We start from the raw sequence: 20,904 nt of genomic DNA, 5'->3' as shown, positions 1-20,904 counted from the left end.
GCAGGGGTCACCCAGGGACCCCCTCAAGGATTAAAAGTATTTTATTTTTAAATCACAGCAGATCCAAATTTTTCACCATGATTTAAAAAAAAAAAAAAAAAAGCAAGTGCGGTGTCTTGCGCTTGCTTTCTTTTTTGGCCCAGTTGGGCCAGGTCCTGGGCCATCACCATAAAATAGGAAGGGGGCGCATGGGGCCCTCCTCCTAGGGTTTATCGAAGCACCGGGGACTGCCACCTCCCCTGGGCACTGGTGATTAAGTATGCAGGCGGTGATGGTGCAGTACCTGTGGAGTGCCAGCTCCCTGGTGCCCAGCAATATAATTGAATGTACAGGGTGTGGCCCTCCACAATCCTGGGGACCCCCAGTTCCCTGGAGCAAAATTTAATAAATGAATGCAGGGGAGGGATCGTGACTCCCCTGCTGCCCCGGGGACCGCCATTTCCCCAGGGCACTCAATAATATGTATGCGGGTGGGTCAGCTGGGCCTGTCTACGCCCTGGGGACCGCCACCTCCCCGGACCAAAACATGCTAAAATAATGCATGGGGGCCTGAACAGTCCCAAGGGCCGCCACCTCCCTAAGGCAAAACATTTACTAGTAATGTAGAGGGGGGCATACGACCTCCCCGTAGCCCCAGGGACCCCCACCTCCCCAAGGCAATTTATATAATGTACGGGGGGACCTCCACAGGGCTGAAATAAAATCATGAAGGGGCTCAGTCTTGTACCTTCGGCCCCGGAGACCCCACCTCCTGGGACAAAATTAAATGTTGGAGGGTGCTGCGCGGCCCCACTTGTGGAGTCATAGATGGACTACTGTATAGTAATTGAAATTAAAAAACTTTCAAATTCACTGAAAAAATGAAGGGACATTATAGTTAGGAAATAGAATGTAAAAAACATAGAAATTCACTTAAACATACCAAAGATTACAGGGCAGTATAGTTAGGTTCTAAATTTACTTGCACAAAACCGTAGAAATCCAATAGTTATAGTTAGAGTTATTTCAAGTAACTATAACTACCGCCCTAAGAATGCTTCAGGCAAAATCATGATATCTATAGAAAGGGCCCCTTTTGACAGCTTGTTATTTCAAGTGTGGTTATAGTTCAAACACCAGTAGTGAGCACCTCCAATTAAAACACTGGTCTGTTTCAATTTTGTGTCATATTTAACATAGTCAAATGGATAGTGCTTATATAAAACTCGCTTTTTGTTCCATTAAAATGACTTTATTATGAAGTAAGGAATTGATGTATGTTGATCTGTTAGTGACACATGACCCAGCAACGCACACACATGAATGTGACATGCAATTATTGAGAGGGGTTTCTGCAGATGAGTGCAGCATGTGAAACGCTACTAGACATATTGGGGGTGCAGTGAGGTGTCTTCTGGGGATGAGGTCACAAGCTGCGTGGATAGGTCTGTAGACGTTCAGAAGTGGAAGTCTGTCACATGCTGACACATGAAGCATCCTGTAGGAATCCATCACTGACCCAAGTCTGTCATTCACTGCCTGTGTCCTGCTGTGCGCAACAGATTGTTATGAGGCATCTAAAAAGGCCAGGTGGTGCACTGACGGTCCACACATCAGACATCCTTGCACTCACACATGGCGCTGCATAAAATACTTCCAGATGAACATTTGTGGTTTAAATCAGGCTTCATAATCCTGTTTTTGCTCCCTAAAGACACTCAAGTGTGTTGCTAGTTTGTTGTGTATGAACCATTAAAGTACGCACTAGATACTGAAAGTCACTGCAATGGAAGTCAAGTGTGTCAAACAATAACCTTTATACATATAAAAAGCTCCACTCATATTATCCTGATCCTGAGAGGAAAAAAGCTTCCGTTATCAACATAAGTGCAAGCTCCCCTCCGACGTGGTTTGCATTATGTGTTGATATGCAGCATTTTGAGCTAGCCTAAACCACAAGATTCAAGAATCAAGGAAGATCATGCCACATAACTACCCAAAGACATTACTCGGATGTCTTCTGAATGGCTTGCGTGCTCTGCTTGCCCTGACTGAGGGGTGTAATGTCCTACCATAACAGTGGACTGTAATACATTATTCGGCAGCCCTCCATGTTGTGTCTGCCCCTGCTCTGTCTGTCACCCCGTGTGTCTGTGCGTGCGGCGTGCGCCGTGCACGGCTTTTGGAATGTTGAGAGGACGCTTAGCATGGTGATGGTTGGGCGCCCATACTGTGTGGAGAAACAGGGAAATAAAGAAGCCTTATACTTAGCTCCATTTGCCTTATCATTACACACTTGAAATTGGTGACGATCGCGGAGAAACCATTGAACAAGTCACTGCTTCACTTCAAAGTTTATTAGCTGGAAGCAGCGCTGTATCCACAGCATCTGAAATACATCGTAATTCAGTTACCAGCTTTACAAGGTGAGAGGAGTATCTGATTCTAAAAATAACACCAATAAACACGGCCATTTAATCCTCAAAGGGTTTCTACTAGCAAAAAAAATCCCTTGGCCCCACCTCGAGCAGCCCCTAGTAGGAGTTCATCCACAGAGCTAAAGGAATTAACCCATTACATACATTGAACTCAATAATATGTTATACACTAAATAACCACTGGAGGGAACCAGATCCTTAAAGATACAATTACAAGCTCTAAGTATAGAATACTACAAGAATAAGAAGTACATTTAAATGACTATTGAAAATAATATATTTTAAGAGTCATCCCAGTAAATGAGAACTAAAATGGCTGGCATAATGAATGCTGTGGCAATGTCTAGTACCTTTTTAGAAGTGCCAGGACCACCTGCAGAAGTATGAGCTAGCCAGAAAATAAGCCATGATGTATAATTGTCTGGGAGTTGAAGGAAGAAGATTATTTGACCACATAAACCCAGTTGAGAATGAGGAAGAGGAAGATCAAGAATGGGATGTGTCATTAAAGCAAAAACTAGAATGAAAAACTATTTTGATACAACAATGAGTGTCATTATGGAAAGATACAACTTTTTACTACTACTACCAAGCATCTGGAGAATCAATTGAGTCTTATGTTGCAACACTAAAGATGCTGGCCACAACATGCTCATTCAAAGACATAGCCAAATGATCTGTGACCAAGTAGCAATGCGCACCACTTGTGTTAAAGCACAAGAAAAGCTATTAGGTCATGGTAATCCTAGTTTAGAGAAGGTGATATCAACTGTGAAGAGTATTGAAAGGTCTGCACAGAGTGCCTTCTGGGCAAATCTGTTAACCATCATGCGGATGTCAACGTAATTCACAAAGAAGAAGAAGCATCTGTGAATCAGTCAAAAAAATACAAAAGAAAGAGTGGTTCAAATTCAAGCAACATAAAATTATCATGCTATCGCTGCAGATCGAGTACCCACTTGGCGTCAAGCAAAGGGTGCCCTGCTATTGGAAACATTTGTAAAGGATGTGGAAAGTCTGGAAATTTCCTAAAAGTTTGCAGAACATCTTGCATAAAGAAAGTCTTCAAAGTAGAAGAATCTAAATCAGAGGAAGACTCAGATGACAGTGAAATGATGGAAAAATTAGCATTACTAGTGGCTGTCATCAACAAGGGAGACTTAGAGAACTAACCCAAGTGCAGTGTGCATGTGAATGGGGAAAATGTGGAAATGCTAGTTGACACTGGATCCATAATCACAATTTTATCAAAGGACACTTACAAAAACCTAAAATGCAAAGCACCATTACATGCTAGCAGGATCGTTCCAGGAGCCTATGGAGGTCATAAAATAAAACTGGAAGAAGTGTTTAACGCCTAGTTGATGTTCAAGGAAAAAGTGCGTCATCAAAAGTATTCGTAGTAGACTACAATGCTAACATCCTTGGTTGGTTGGAGCAACAGAAACTGAAAATGATGATTAATCCATGTCAACCTCCTTATGTGCTCAGCATCCAAGAAAACAGTTTAGAAGCTATCCTCGAAGAGTACAAGATGGTGTTCACTGGAAAACTTGGATGCTTAAAGAACTTTAAACATAAAATAATTATAAAAAAGAATACACAACCTGTCAAACAACGTGGAAGAAATCTATCCATATCAGCCCGCTCTGAGGTCAAAGATATTTTGAAGAGTTGGTGTGACAATGGAGTATAGAACCCGTCAACGCATCGGAGTGGTTATCACCTGTGGTCATAGCTAAAACAAAAGGGATCAATCGGTTTATGCATTGACCTTCGCCAACTCAGCCACCACGTGGTAGCTGATTGTCAACCATTGCCGCTAATAAATGAAATGGTGATAACTTTGGAGAAAGCGAAGATCTTCACAACTTTTGAATTCAGTGCGGCTTATCACCAAGTACAATTGGAGGAGGGCTCAAAAGGTTATACAGCCTTCGTTACTCCTGAAGGAGATTACCAATTTTGCAGACTACCATTTGGATTATGTTCAGCATCAGCGGTCTTCCAGCGCATAATGAACCAACTTTTCTCTGAAACAGAAGAAGAGCATGTGTCTATTTCGCTAAAGTTCTACAAAGGATCCAAGATAGTGGTCTAACATTACAAAAAGATAAATGTACATTTTTCAAAGGAACGATAAAGTACGTCGTACACCTCATTGATGAACATGGAGTTAGACCTAAGCCATCCTTGATATCTGCAATTTCAAAGACGCTGACCCTGAATAACAAGGAATAACTTGCATTGTTTTTGGGCATGTGTGAATTTCACTGTAAATTCATACAGAATTATGCAATAAAAGTTGAACCACTGCGAAAATTAATAAAAAGGTTGCGGAATTTATATGGGATGAAACGTGAACAAAGCATGAAGGACATAAAACAAGAACTTAAGCTGGCGCCATCACTGCAGTCCTTCAATTAAAAATTACAAAACATAGTAACCACCGATGCCAGCCAGATGGTATTGGGGCAGGTCTCAGGCAAAGAACAGTTAAAGGAGGAAAAAGCATCCCCTTTGCATCACGAAAACTGACAGTGCAGAGTCAAAGCACTCAGTCATTGAGCTTGAACTGTTAGCATGTCTCTGGGCAGTTACAAAGTTTAAAAGTTTTCTTTGGGGAAAGGAGTTCATTATACACACAGATCACAAGCCTTTAGTTAGCATCTGGGAAGAGAAAGGTTCTAGCAAACCTACCCTAAGAATAGCAAAATTAGCATGTAAATTGCAAGAGTACGAATTCAAAATGGAGCATATTTCTGGCAGAATGAATGTTTCAGCTGACTACTTGTCGCATGCCCATGTGATAATGAATTTGATTGTGAAGAAGATGAGTGTGACGATGATTTGCTTGTTGCATGTTTGTATGTTAGTCAAAAAGCAAGTGGTGCTATCAACAAAGAGTGGAAGAAAGCTGCTAGAAATGACGATGTGTTTGCAGAAATACAAAAGTACATGAATGAAGGTTGGCCGTGTGAAAATTCATTGACAGAAACATTGCAACCTTATTGGAAAATTAGAGACGACATCACCATTGTTGATGAGGTTCTCCTCCGCGGAGAAACCCTGATTGCACCAGTGTCATTAAGGGGTAAATTGATGGCTTTTGCCCATGAAGGTCATTTGGGAATGATAGCAACTAAAGAAAAGTTTAGGGAAAGATATTGGTGGCCAGCCATGAATCGCGATGTAGACATATGTCAGTCAACCTTCCATTTGTGCAAAAGCAGACAAAACCATGACTACTCACCGGTACCCCATGTCATCCATAGAGCTACCTGAGGGTCCCTGGATAAAAGTCAGAATTGACTTTATCGGACCAATGAGCGCATTACCCCTACACATGCGTTATGCTATTGTTATTAGAGACTATTTCAGCAAATGGATTTAAGTTAAGCTTGTACCACAACTCACCACATCTGAAGTGATAACATTTCTGAAGGAGTTATTTTGTAGAGAGGATTTCCCACATCAGTTAGTCTCTGACAATGGAGTGCAGTTTCATTCCCAAGAAATGGTTGCATTCCTGAAGGTTAATAACATAGAACATTTACGATCTTCCTTATATCACCCCCAAAGCAATGGGCAGGCCAAGTGAGCTAATCGCCTAGTCAAGGAAACCATTCACATGGCATTAAGATCTCATATTCCTATTGAGGCGGCCCTTAGGACCAGAATATGGTCATATCGCACCACTCCGCACAACACCATGGGTAGAACGCCCGTAGAGTTGCTCAGGGGTAGATTAGCTATCACACAGTTGTAGCCATACTGGACTTTAGCATGGAAGAAATGGGAAGAGGAGAACATAAAGGAAAAATAAATCAAAATGTGGAAGTTAGTAGACATAGGTCAAAAACACATGCATACCAACTACAATGCTAGGAATGCAGTCAAGAAAATTAATGTGTGTGCTGGTGATTTGGTAAGAGTGAAGTATTGAAAGAAGGAAGCCTATATGAGCAAGTACAGTGAACCAAGACGTGTAGTTAAGACCAATGGCACTGCTGTTTTATTGGACAATGGTCAATAGTGGAATGGATCAAGTGTGGTTGGCGTTAGGTTGGGGTTACATTGTCAGAACCAGTCAGAGACCATGACGTTGTTCATAGTGATGTGCCTGAATCCAACGAAAAAACTGAGCACAGTGAACAATGCAAAACAAGCTACGCCAGTAGTGCAAACAGGACCCTTCTGACATGTCTTCGATTGTGACTGTATCTGATCCAAAGGGTACTGTAACAACCAGAAGAACCATTGTACCACCCATCAGGTTTAAAGATTACATATTGAATTAATTGTTGTAAAAAGGAAAAAGAAGTAATGTCCTACACAACACGCAGGGCTGACAAATAACATATTACAGACCACTGTTATGGTAGGACATTACAGGGGCTTCTAGGTGCACAGCCGCCTATGCTCCCACTGACAATGCCCCTCAATGTGTTCCACGCTACACTTACAGACAAATAACTGCTTGTAGCTCCTCTTCGGGCCGGAGTGGGGCCCATGGTTTGCAGCACTAGGCCGGTGGACACTCCACAGTCCCTGTTCAGGAATCACAGAAGGCATGGGAAAGTTAGGCAGTAGTAGCCAATTTAGCCGCCTCCCTCCTGCAAAAATAACCAATGCAGCTCCCAGCCTGTTTCCCTAGTGACTGCAGCTCTATTCCAATGCACTTGACGGAAGCACCCTCTGCAATGGCTGGAGGAGATATTTTCATTAATTCTCCCGGTGAGTTAAACTGCCAAACGAGGATACCAACAACCTCACTGAAAATATTGTATAAATGGCAAGGAAAATGGTCATAAAACATATCCCAAGAATAAGGCTCCAAAGTGTACGTAATCAGCAGTGCCCCGGGATGTGGTGGTCCCCGGAGCTTTGATAAACCATAGGAGGGGAGCCCCGGTCACCCCCACCCATTTTATGACAGTGCCTCCGGGACCTAGCCCACGCGGGAGCAAAATATAAAGCAAGCGCAGGAGAACCCGGTTGTTTTTTTAAAATGCCTTTTAGCCTTGTGGGGGTCTCTGTAGGACCCCTGCACCAAGGCTAGTGGGGTAGGGTAAAGGTACCCTATCCCTTTTTCTTTTTTTTAACGTTTATTATTGAGCTTTGGCAGAAGCCGAATCTCAGAATGGCTGCTAACACCTTCTGATTGAGGTTTTGGCAGCCAATCAGATATCTGCACAAGATCAGCAGTATTCGTGAACTTGTAGTGACTCTAGATGTACAAATTTAGTTTTCTTTAAATATCTCAAACTACTGAATGGATTTTCCCCAAATTACAAAAAGCACTCTTTCTGCACAAGAGCTAGTTTACCGCAACCTTTGGTATAATTCTGTCCACAGTTTGGGCTGTAGTTGTGTCTAAAATCTCTATGCAAGTAAAAATAGGAAACACACTTTTTTTTACCACACTTTTTTCTTGGCCCCCGCTTGACAGATCACGATGAAAAATTTTCACGCATATCAAAATTCTAGGGAGCACTTATTGGGAAAATTTTGTGAAGATTCGTCAAACGGTGCCAAAGATATTAGCAAGTCAAGTAGATCCTAACTATAACTAACTACTGGTGACTTCTATAGGTAATTTCTATGTAAAGTAGAGACCTAGTTTCTATATAAAAAGTGTTTTTTTACTTGCCTATATCTTTGGCGCCACATGACAAATCTTCATGAAACGTAAAAAAAAAAATGCCAGTCACATCAACTGCTGTCTGGAAAGTTTCAGGGCGATCCGTTGAGGGGTGGCCAAGAAAAAGGGGGGTTCCCAAAACTCTTTTTTCCATAGGAAAAATTGAACAGCAATAGTGCTGAAACTGCTGGAGAAAATTACACCAAATTTGGCAGAAAGGTAGGTTTTGGTCCAGTAAGTGACCTTTTTTGGTCTGGTGTAAATCCGTTTAGTATTTTCTGAGAAATTAAGGAGAAAACATATTTGCATATATAGGGACATGAAGGATTCACGACCCCTCCTGATCTCGTGCTGAAATCTGATTGGCTGTCAACACTTCAACCAGGAAGTGTTGGCAGCCATCTTGGGACTCAGTAACTGAGTCTCAGAACAAAATGTAAAATAAATAAAAAGGGGCCAGGGTACAGACACCCTGACCCCATAGCTCTGGTGGTGGGGTCCCAGAGGGACCTCACCAGAGCTAAAAAGCATTTTTGTAAACATTTTCGGTGGGAGTAAAAAAAAAATTCTTTCAAGCCTCCGGGTGGACCAATTCCCGGGGGCCTTTATATCATAATGTGGGGGGGCTGCCTGGCCCCCTCCCACTTCCCCAGGGACCACCACCTCCCTGGGGCTTATAACTAACATGCAGGGGGCCATGCCCCCATCTGCCCCGGGGATCGCCACCTCCCCAGGGCTTTTATTATATGTAGTACGGAAGACCGTGTGCCCCCCACAGGGACCACCACCTCCCTGGGACAAATAGTAAAAAAAGAAAGGGGGTCCAATTTGGGCCCCCATCCCCAGGGACCCACACATACTCTGGGCTATGCATGTTAGAGGGGTGCGGTGCAGCCCACCTCAAGGAGCCACTGATGGCCCTGGGGACTGCAAACCACCAGGGCCGAGTCCTGCTATGTCCTTGGGTGCCCACCCCAGGCCATAGCTGTTTGCTGTGGCTTTGCTGCAGCTGTCTGTCAAACAGATCCCGCTTTCAAAAAGTGGAGTTTTCGTCTCTGTGTCCTGCACGCAGACAGGGGAAGGTAGTGTTTCGGATAGTGAATTTGTTGCTGACTCCACCACGGGAAAAACTGTTCTGGTGGTTGTGATCCTTCAGGAAAGAATGGTGAGTCTATTCACCAAATGGTCTGGCACGCATTTGTATCCACTGAATGGTTGTGGTCTGACAGTTTGCCTACTGGTGCTATTTCAGATGACATGCGGTTGATTTGTGTGAAGCGGGTCCCTCTATATAGTGCCACAGTCAGCTAAATAAATTATGGGCCTGAATACAGCTCAAAGTAATTAACATTCTCTGAGATCAATTCAAACATTCAATACATTACTTTTTTGTTTTTCTCAGCCCATTCCCATGGCATCTGTGCAAGACTGATATATACGTAGAATACCCTTGAAATGCTGCTTACTTTAGGGAAGTTAGGGACATGAAATCCTTGCTAGTCAAGGATATTTTTCATGTACGTCTGGAAATAGACTCCAGATTTGTGGGTACTTTTCCAGCACCTACATTTGTGAAGGCAGGCCCACTATGACACAACGCCATGATGGTCCTGTTAACACTTAAATTTTTTCACTGAACGGACAATCATTCATATGTTACATATTTTCAAGCTCCATGCAATTTCTTTTATTCCAGCTTTATACCAAGAGTACACTCTGTGGTGTAAATCTGCTCACAGGAGTGGGAATGGCACTGTCCAGGATGGCTGGGTTAAGAGTGGGCACAATGATTAGTACTGCAAGGCCATGTTGGTGTCTGCAGCCACTCCATTTTCCATATCTTACCTTCTCTGTTGTTACCCATTGCTCCATTGCAGGGGTGTAGTTCATAACCCTGCAACACCTGCAGTGCAAAGGGGCCTCAACCCTCCAGGGGGCCCGCAGCCCTTTGCCAGGCCCACAATCCGCCCACATCCAATGAATATCTATATGATATATGGAAGACTCCAGTGCTCCTCATCACATTCTGCAGGTAGGCCTCATTATTTTGCGTTACGCCACTGCTCTATTGTCATCACCCCATGCTTCACCAATTTGCCCACTGAACACCACATTTTGATTTGCATGGTGCTTTTGCTTTTTTGTTTGCCTTACGTATGCCTAAACGATGTGCTCACTTATGCACCATCTTGTTTCTCACTATAATTTTTTCCCATATTAAAGCTTTGTGGGTTCTGCTTGGCCATGCTACACTACTCTCGATCACTGCTTTTTGTCATTGATCACCAAGTGTAGTAAGAATGGTGAACATGATAAAATACTTGGGTTCACTGGTAAAAGACAGAGGGTTTAGGGTGTGTAGTTATGAAAATGTGAAAATGGCATTCGGGAACAACCACTTAGCCTTCTTTCTTCTATCCACAGCATAAGAAAGATACCAAATACAACACAAACCTAGAGGGCAGTATTTTAGGGACATCTTTGACCATGTACAGAGAAAAGGCCAAGACAGACTACCATGCCCTTACTGAGGACTGAAATGTAAACACTTCAACCAATAACCAACTGCATTCTAACCCCTACTCCCGTTGAAGGCGGAGCTTGGACAAGCAGGCTCCCACCTCCCACGCACCAGGAGTGTACCTCTTCTTTCTTACTTTCAGGAGCCATCTGTTGAGGCCTTGCTGTAGTCCACATCTAACACCACATTATGAAGATCTAAGGCAGCAGATCTCACACTGGTGACTTGCACTTAGGCAGGACGTCAGGGGGGAAGTTCCTTAGACTGCCTGTTTGACACTCTCACTACCCATGAAATTGACCGAATCAGGACACACACTTTTACAAGGTTGGGTGAAGGACGTGAGTCTGTAATCTTTCACCTTGAAAGTCAATACTAACAAATCAGCAGCACTAAATTATTAAGCTGAGCATAATAACTCACTATTTGACGGCTTCATTCTTCTTCGACCCGCATCAGTAGTTTATACTCATGAAAGGGCTGTGTTCTTGACAATTATATGTTCCTCTCTCTCTTTCAGAATTCAAGCTCACTGGCTTCCTTTGAGCAGCACCTCTCTCTTGAAAACAAGGAGATCACGCGCCAGGCAAGCTCATTTGATGTGCCTCATGTGGCACCACCTATTCCGTTCATGGATGTAGCTGAGGAAACCTCAAGGCCCTTGGATATGGAGTCCTCGCACAATATGAACAATTTTGATTGTACCACTGATGCAGTTCCTAGTGTTTCAACCACAGTGAGAACAGACTTGTTGGATGTGCAAGAGCAGGATCCATTTGTGTTGTTGGAAAGGGAGAAACATCTGGAAGTACTGAAAGGCTCACCCAAAGCTGGCAGCCAAAGCATTGCATTCACTCCATGGAAGCAGCGTACAGGCCTGCACTCTCCATCACTGGAGCAGTTTAACATCTCCATGGAAAGTGAAAGCTTTCCAGAAGGCATATCTCAAACTGACACCCTCCAGATGCCTCAGTTAGTAGACTTCAGGGTTGAAGCACTGGACGAACAGACAAGGCGGCGTGTTCCTTCTCAAGAAGGGAGCAGTCCTCCTGGAAGTGTCGGAAACCAAAGGTCACATGACAGTGGAATTAAATTTCCCCATTTTACAGACACTGGGGCCACTTCACACTCACAGCTCTCTTTCTTGAAGACTCCTCTTAAGAATTCAGCAGCTAATGACAGCACAGAGAGCTCTGGAGATGAACTTCAAGAGGACTGGCTGAAGATCTTAATGGAGAAGCAGCCAAACAAAAAGGAAAAAAAGTCACCTATTGACTACCAGTCTGCCCAGAAGATCCTAAACAGCCTTGTTAGCAGTCCAATTGCAGAGAAGGAACCTTATGCCATACAGGAGACACTTAGTTTAGGCATTCGGCTGCCTAGATTTGAATCTGTTTTGGACTTTGAGCCTTATAAGATTCTAGATTGTGAATATGAACCCAGGATGGGCACAGACATTAAACATCAGGCACAAAAGTCTGCCTATCACTCTAGACCTCTGCTAGATGCTGTCTGCCAAGCCAGTGAAGTTTCAGAAGTAAACTATAAGCACAGTGCTACCACGGTTGGTAAAACAGAATGTGATCACACTGTTTCATACCCTTTTACAAGTGCATATAAATCAGGTTATCCATCTAGTGGGCTGTCAGATTCAGTGTTTCATGCCAAAAGCCCATGCAATGCTCATTATCAACATAAAGAGTCATTAGATACTCCCAACACACTCAGAAATTCATCTATACCACTATATCAAGAAGCAGGACCCAAAGTCATAAGTTATCAGAGAGGGGTCGAGCAGGAGTTCAAATCCAGCTGCTCTCAGGATCAGGTAGAGCATCCAGGAAGACCAAAGACCCACCAGAAGAGCACCAGGCCCTCTGACGGTCGAGAAAGTGACCTCCAACCTCTAAGGGTTGGTCCAGGCTATGGAAGAAATGATACCCATTGCTACAGCTCCTTGCCACAGGTGAAGGCAACTACTGTTTCGAGCAGGAATCTAGAATGTAGGAGAGGACATCTACCAGACTCCACTCTTCTCTGATGCTGGCAATACTCACATTTTCAGGGCTTGGCAAGAAAGCACTATTCAGAAAAGCCTGCTGGCACTTAACCAAGGTTTAAGGCAACAATATTCACCTTATATATTGGTCACTTTTGTCAGTGTTGCCTGGTTTCTATCTGAAGTAGTGTCTATACTGTACCCTGAACCTGGTGAAAGAATAATACAGTATGCCATCTTTATGCCATTGGTGTAGGAATTCTAAAGTATTGGTGCCAAATGCCATGCTTCTACCATAGGATATCTGTTATTTCACATTAAGATGAATCTGTCATCTACACTGCTCCTTTATATAGCGACCCTATAGGAAATGCTGTACGAAGATTAACAAGCAGGACATCAAAAATGAAAATTAGTGGAATTATGCATACGTCAAGAATGTGGGGTAGGAAATGGAGGTGAAACTCAAGAGAAGTAGACACAAATATCGATTAACAGATAACTGTCCATACTCAACCAAAGCATATAAATGGTGATGAAAAACGTACATGCTTGTACATATTTGGTGGGCAGTCAGGAGCATGAAGGAGCCATAAGTCAATTGTCCATTTTTCAACCATAATCAACCATGAGCCAAAATCTATATCATGAATTTCCCTAGGGAGTTTGTGACACTAGCACTGCTTGTACTGCTAAGCAGTACAGGATCACATTTCACTGAGTCTCATCTTTCGAATATTTCTGAAAGTAGGCTTTAAGGTGGCTGACTTTAAGTCCAGAGGCAAGACATTCTAGTAAATGAGTGAAAGAAGAGATAACACTGTGATCTTGAGGATAGAAGCCCTGCAGAATTTAGTAGAGAGAAGGTGGTTTGGTAGATTTGTTTCCAGATTTGAAAGTTGGGTTTGTAGACGCAGATGCTTTAACAGTGGAATAAAGTACCGGGTTATGCACAGTTTACAAGATTATAGTGAGAAATCTGGAGATGGTTGTATTATGAATGTGGATCCTACCAGCATGATCATGAATAGAGGAAGGAGGTGAAATATTGGAGTTAAAAGAGTGCAGGTGGCAAAGTTGAGAACTGTCTCAACCGCATGCAGTGGGAAGCTGATATGACGGTTGTTGAAATGATCCAGTTTGTTCAGTATGAGAAAATTAATCTACATTCTAGAAAAATTTAATTAGTGGTGAGCCCGGATCCTATGCACATAAAAGTGGACAGATGAGTTAATGAGACACATGCATGCAGCTGTAGACTCAATCATGGCTTTCCTGGCTGATTGCAAAGGATTTATGGAGTCACTATGAAGGATTTGGGACACATTACCTGTGCAAACAGGAAAACAGATGATTTCTGTTGTGAATATGTAACGATCATGGCATTCAAGGGCCAGTCAATGCTGAATAGTGGCAAAACAGCCAGTCACTTGTACAAGACGGATAGAAGAAGAAAATGTAAATGTAGCATTCCATGAAAAATGTATCAGTAAACCACGTGAGAAATTGACATCACACAGAGTTGGTGTATGATGACAATTGGAGGGTCCTGTTGAATCTTGAGGAGCATCCTCGTGTTGGATAAGGAGTTTGTTGGGCATCTGAACTGCTGGGGGTGAGGTATAGCTAAAAGGAGCAGAGGAAATTGGATTGTGTGAGTTGTGGGGGAGAGGTTGAGGATGGAGAGTGACACCATGGATGGGGAGAGAGAATGAGGTAGGTGATTTTGCAATTGGAGAAGAAAGCACATTATTGGCCAAATGCTTGGGCTGTAAGAACATTGATTGTGCAGTGAGATAATGGATGACCCTAGAACATGGGTTGGGCTTGGAGACCCCAGAGAACACAAGGCTGGAATCGAGATGTCTTCATGAATGAGATGGTGTCAAGGCACATCTTGTAGATTATTAAATGTAAAGGGCCCTTACTGTAGGTGTAATACAAGGCTACGGGTCAGGATTTAGGTTCGAAGATGAACAGGAGAGGAAATTCAAATAAATGTAAACGAAGGTCCCATTGAATGATTTCACAGAGCCAGTTATTGATCACTCCAGAGAGGAACAAAAGGCAAAATTCATATTAAGCCCTGTCAAAGTATCCAAGGGATGAGGTTATAGAGGAGCAACTCAGGGGCACACGTGTCTGTAAATAGTGGGTTGTATTGAGGGAAGCGTCTGTGGGGACAGTGATGGACATGTGGACGAGCAAGTAGTCAGTGTGTGAGCAGTTAATAGCATAGCGCTGGAGAGAAGAGAGCTGTAGAAGAAGATGTGGTCAAATGATTGCTGTTGATTTGGAGGGCAGGAGGTAGGAGTTTGTATGGAAGTGATGAAAAGGCTCGCAGATGAGTTCGGGCTTACAGCAGAGCTTAAGGTCACCTACCACTAAGGCAGGGTGGTAGCTAGCATGGTGTCAGAAACTATGTCGTACTCTAGTAAAAACAGAACTGGTGGAAGATGGTCATTATGAGGGTTGCCTTACTCCACATTTTTGTTAATGTAATAAGTGCAAAGAAGATTGTTCAAAGTGTCCAGGATTGTTTCATTACAAATGGATCTGTGTTGCATACGTAAAATAAGTTACCGTGGAGCTGGAACAGTGTGCTTTGGCAGGGGTCGGTTTTTTAAACAGAATATGTAGTCTTGGTAATGGTGAGTTTTTATGATTTCTCTCCCAAGATTAATTGGATGTCCCTTGTACCATAAGTGGATCAGGCGCTGCTGTTTGTTTACAGAAGCTGTTCATGAAAGTAAAAGAAACGGTTTTGGGATCTTCCATTGTTTTAACTTTCAGTTCGCCTTCCATGATTCAAAGTGAAAATCAAAAGTAGCTGGTTATAACGCTGAGAGGGGCTCAAAGTGAACATTGTGTTTTGGTCTTAGTCATCCCCCTGAAATATAAGGATGGTTCAGGCCCGTACTTTGTAGTTTTTCTTGATAAGGAAAATGGATTGTGCTCTGCCCTGGATTGGTGGCTTTCCATGGGTATGACAGTGGTTTGTGCTCTGGCTTTTTGTTCGGACATAGGGTTGACCATCTAAAGGACAACCCAATGAAACGATTCAGGGTGTGCTTTGTGTTTTCGTTGTTTGTTGAAAGTCCATGATAACGAGAGTATATCTAGGTCTGCACTGTTGTTGAATTTAGGTATCCATCTATTAAACGAAGAAGTCTAGTCTTAAGTCGTAATTCTTTCATTGTTGGTCATGGCTGAGATAAAGAATGTATTGGGCTCTGCCTTTTGATGTTTGAGCAGATGCCACGAGAAGAGAGGTTCATACGCTGTCTTGCTCCGGCATCAGTTTGCTATGTAAGAGAGGAAGAGTAAATCAGACTCTGCCTTCGATTTGGATTTAGCTCCGATGTTCATAACAACAAGGGTCGACTCAACTTGACTCTCTCTTATGCTACCATAATCAGTGGTTCCCCTAATGTTGGCTGAGGCTGACGGAAAAGTAAAGTACTGTCATACTTGGAACCTTCTCTTTCAAGAGCGCCTGTCTCGTATTGAGGAGCGCTTGCATTCCAAGGTATGAGAAGGAATGTTGTTATTTGAATTCCTGAGGCCAGATGGAGTGAGATTGGCATGAGAAAGGTCACTGTAGCAGGCCGATTAAAGGATCTTAGACCCTGATGTATACTTTTTGGTGCAAAACTGCACTAACGCAGTTTTGCACCAAATAGTTTAGCAGCGGCTTGCACCATTTCTGTGCACCAACCGGGCACCATATTTATTGAATGATGCAAGCTGGTGCAAAGGGTAGGCTAGTGTAAAAATAAATGACGTCAGTCTGGTGGGGCTGGCGGTATGCCTAGAGTCATTTTCTGATGCAAAACCATCCATAACACATGACTCTTGTCTTAGAATAGATAGAGGTCATGCCCACCACCTCAATGGTCAGCACAGGGGACCAGGGTCCCCTGGGCATGGCCATTGCACTCTGTGCCATGCATGGGGGCCCATTTCAGGGCCCCCTATGGCACTTTAAAAAATAAAATAGTTACCTGTACTTACCTGGGATGGGTTCCCCATCCTCTGCTGTCCCTCTGGTGTGGGTGGGGGTGTCCCTGGGGCCTGGGGAGGGCACCTGTGGGCTTATTCCATGGTGTTCCACCATGGAAAAAGGCCCAAAGGTCCCCTAACGCCTACCCTGACCCAGGCGTTAAAAAATGGGGCAGAGCAAGCTTTGCACCATTTTTTGACCCTCCCGGGCACCATTTTTGGACGGGAGGATAAATATGGCGTCAAGGCCATTGAGTAATTTTTTGCACGGGAACGCCAACCTTGCACCTCATTAAGGCAGGGTAGGTTTCCACGTCCAAAAAGTGACTTTAATTCCATAAATGTGGCGCTAGATGGGTCTAGCGCCAAAGTATAAATATGGAGTTAGTTTTGCACCGAATTAGAGTAAAAAAAATGAAGCTAATTTGGCGCAGAGTATAAATATGCCCCTTAATCTCTATATAGGAGATTAAAAGGCATATTTATACTCTTCGTGTTTTAACCACATTTTTGGCGACAAGCTTGCCAGTTGTCGTCCTGCTAAGTGACCAAGAATTCAAGGCAGGAGAGCGGAAATCTTCAAGGCTTGCGAGCGGCAATCTTTGTACATAAAGACACGAGGATTTCACCTTCAGGTGTACTCCAGGTACTGTGGGCTTCCTGAGGCATATTGTCTTACTGGATCTGAATTTTTAAGCCTTCATGAAGGTTTGCTAGTGGTGTGATAGTGGACACGCACTGAAAATCGTGGCCACATTCTGGGTTGTGTGCGCCACAGACGGCGTATTTCAAATGCAGCATCACGCTGGTTGTACAAGACTCAAGTCTTAAAGGGGCAGCGTTTGATTGGAGGAGCCACTTCCTGAAGGGGCAGTGCAGCGCTGGTTTAAAGGGGCAATGCTCATGGATGTATTTCACTGCATATGACACTTAGGCACAGTAACCCAAAGAGAAGGCTCATGATTTAAAGGGGCAGCACTTGCAGTTATTGCAGTGACGCGAAGAGGATACTCACGATTTTAAGGGGCAGTGCTTGCAGTCATCGCTGCATCAGACGATTTAATGTTGATGGATGCTTCAGCTTCAAGATTTTAAGCATGGTGACGTGCACACGAAACACTTAAGATTGCTGAACCTGGTGACATATGCACCAAATAATTCTAAATGTTAAGCACCGTGACGTGCACACCAAACACTCAAAAAATTTGCGGAGCCCAGTGGTGTGTGCACACCATATACTCAAGGTTGTATTTACCTTCAAAAGTACGGTGATGGGCACACCTGCGTTCTAGTACACCCCGGACAGTATGCTGTGTTTGCTGGTTTGTTTGTTAACCTGTACCTTATTGTAATTGTCTATAAGTGAATAAGTGTATCAATTGCGGCACCACCACTCTTTTTGCCTCATCAAGGGGTACCGGCGGTTCGGTGGGAAGACTGGATAGATATTTTCGATAATTACCTTTTGGCTTTAGACAGAGAGGATTTTAGTTCTGCTTGTAAAAAAGCAATTTTGTTGAATTGCTTAGGGTCAGAGGCGCAGAGATTATTTAAATCCTTGTCTTTAGCTACAGACAAAGGAGCTCAAATTGTTGATGAACACAGGGAAGCCAGAATGAGATTAAGCAATAGATTTGCAAAGGAACTAATGTAGTGATGGTGAGGTACAAGGTTTTATACTCAACCACAGAGAGTGAGTGAGTCTATTGATGAGTTTGTAAGACTGAAGTGGCTGTCGGTGAAATGCCGTTTTGGTGGGATGTGTGAGGAAATGATTAGAGATCAGTTGATGGTTCAATGCAAGAGTAGAAAGATCCAGGAAAGATTGTGGACTACAAAAAATCCTGGCTTAAAAGATGTGATTGATATGGCTAAAGTAGTGGGACAATCAGAGTTATGCATGAGAGAAATTGGGAGACATGCCAGCATGGCAGCAGAACATGTGACAGAAGTAGGAGGATGAATTGAGAATAGTTGTGGTAGTGTGGGAGTTGTGGGAAAGAATACATAGAGTTCACAGAAAACCCAGAAGTTTGTTTTCAATAAGTTGGAACAACAAGAAGTGTAACAGGTGTGGGAGTAATTTGCATAACAGTGAGTCCAAGGCATGTTATGCTATAACTAGTGAGTGCAAGAAGTGTGGACACAAGGGGCACTTTGCCCGTTTGTGTGCTCAGTGGCCTAAGTTGAAGGGCATGGCGGCGTGTGAAGATAGAAGTGAACCTCAGGACCCCATTCTTAGCCTAAGTGATTAAAGTAAAATGGACAGCGATAGAAGGGAAAGTTGGCCCAAAGCCTGGTTCAACATAGAGAACATAGATGTGGAACTAATGGTGGACACTTGTTCAAAGTATACCATTATTCCTAAAGATATATTCCTAAAGAAGTGGCCACAACTTGATTTGGGAGCAAAAGACATTTGTCCAGGTGGATATCAAGGAGAGGAGATTGAGATTTTGGGGGTTTCCATACGATTTAAAATGAGGGAAACTCATGGCAAAGTTTATGTGGCTGAAAATGGGCCACCAATCTTGGGCTGGATGCATCAATACGACCTTAATTAAGTTGTGAACCCAAGGGGTCCAGAACAAATTCTGATTGTTGAAGATAGTGGTGTGAGTGATATTCTTGAGGAAGTGAAGGAAGTGTTTTGTGAAGAGATTGGGGAGTTGAAAGGGTATGTGCACAAAATTTGCATGAAGCCAGGCACAGTTGCTGTGAAACATAAAGTTAGGAAAGTACCTATTGTAGTCAGAGAGGAAGTCAGAAGCATGTTGAAAGATATGATAAAGGAGGGTGTGATCGAATCTGCGGAGGCTTCTGATTGGGTTTCACCCATGGTTATAACAAAAAAGTACAATGGACAATTAAGATTCTGTGTGGATCTTCACAGTGTTAATCAGAGCATTGTAACACATAATTTTCCTAAGCCTAACATCAATGAACTCATCATGTTACTCAATGGAAATAAGTACTTTTCAAATTTGGACCTTAAGTGTGCTTACCATCAGATCCGTTTGCATCACAGTTCGCAAGACGTTACAGCATTCATCACCATGGATGGCATCTTCCGCTTCATTAGGATGCCCTTTGGCCTCTCGTCTGCTGCATGTGTTTTTCAGCGTATGATGTCGCAATTGTTTGAGGGTTTTAACAACGTAACATTTTTCCAAGATGACATTTTGGTGTTTGCACCTACCGTTGTAGAACATAATCAAATTTTGAGAAGGGTGCTTAAGAAACTTTTGGAAGTGGGCCTTATGCAGCGTAAAGAGAAATGTGTTTTTTTAAGTAAAGAGATTGAATACTTGGCCCACACAGTGTCTGGCGAGGGAATCAAACCAAAGAGAGATCTTTTGGAAGCTATAAAACTGTTTCCATGTCCAAAAAACAAGGATGAACTGGGATCTTTCATGAGACTTTTAAAGTATTATTCAAAGTTCATTGAAAACTTTGCAGACAAAACAGAGAAGCTGAAAGTTTCACTGCGTAAAGGACGTAGTTTTGTATGGTCAGAGGTTCAGCAGGTATGCTTTGATAACATAAAGCGTGATGTGTGCGCTGCAAGAATTTTAGTACCTTTTAATACATCATTCCTTACTAATGTCACTGTAGACGCCAGTGCATCTGGTGTAGGTGAGGTGTTACCACACCTGCACAAGGGAGTTGAAAGGACGGTGGCTTTTGCTTCGCACTCGCTGACTGAAAGCAAAATGAATTACACTGTGATCGAGTGAGAAGCTTTGGCGGCTGCGTGGTCAGCTGAGTACTTTAGGACATTTTTGTGAGGCATAAGTTTCAAGTTGAGAATGGATCACAAACCTCTAATGAAAGTATTGTCGGCAGGAGGAGCAGGCAAGGGATCTGCAAGATTGGCTAGGTTGGCTGCTCGCCTACTGGATTTCACGTATCATGTTGAATACATTCAAGGGTGGCTGAATATTCAAGCTGATGCTCTTTCACGTCTTGCTGTGGATTGTAGGGTGGTTGATGGAGATGCAGTTTTGAACAAAGAGGAAGAAGAGGCAGTGGCATGCATTGAGGATATAGTGCAACACAGGTTAGGTGTTTTTTTCCAAAACAGAGTGGGTACAAGGAATGGCGAGGGATTCTGTTTTACAGTGTGTGAGCAGGATGTTTGTCGAGCGTGCGAGGAGATCTGTGAGACGTTATATAACAATTTTGGATGAGTTGTTGGTAAGTGACAGAGGGTGGTGATGAGAGGTGACAGGTTTGTACCTCCAGAGAACTTAAGGAAGACAATCATACAATTGGTACACAAAGGACATCTAGGCCAGACGTTGACTCAAAGGAGAGTTAC

General features: G+C 43.2%; 1 protein-coding gene across 1 annotated transcript in view; it reads left to right on the top strand.

The window, feature by feature from the left end:
• The window catches only part of LOC138259962 (uncharacterized), a 71,229-nt gene extending 54,560 nt beyond the window's left edge, over positions 1 to 16,669 (top strand). The window contains exon 6 of the mRNA XM_069207974.1: positions 11,103 to 16,669. Coding sequence (XP_069064075.1) covers positions 11,103 to 12,623 — 1,521 coding nt within the window. The 3' untranslated portion in view covers positions 12,624 to 16,669. The remainder of the gene's footprint in view (positions 1 to 11,102) is intronic.
• The last annotated feature ends 4,235 nt before the right edge of the window (positions 16,670 to 20,904 follow it).

This window comes from Pleurodeles waltl, chromosome 9 (assembly GCF_031143425.1).
Source record: "Pleurodeles waltl isolate 20211129_DDA chromosome 9, aPleWal1.hap1.20221129, whole genome shotgun sequence".
Lineage (NCBI taxonomy): Eukaryota > Metazoa > Chordata > Amphibia > Caudata > Salamandridae > Pleurodeles > Pleurodeles waltl.
This window is presented reverse-complemented; position numbering and strand designations above follow the sequence as displayed.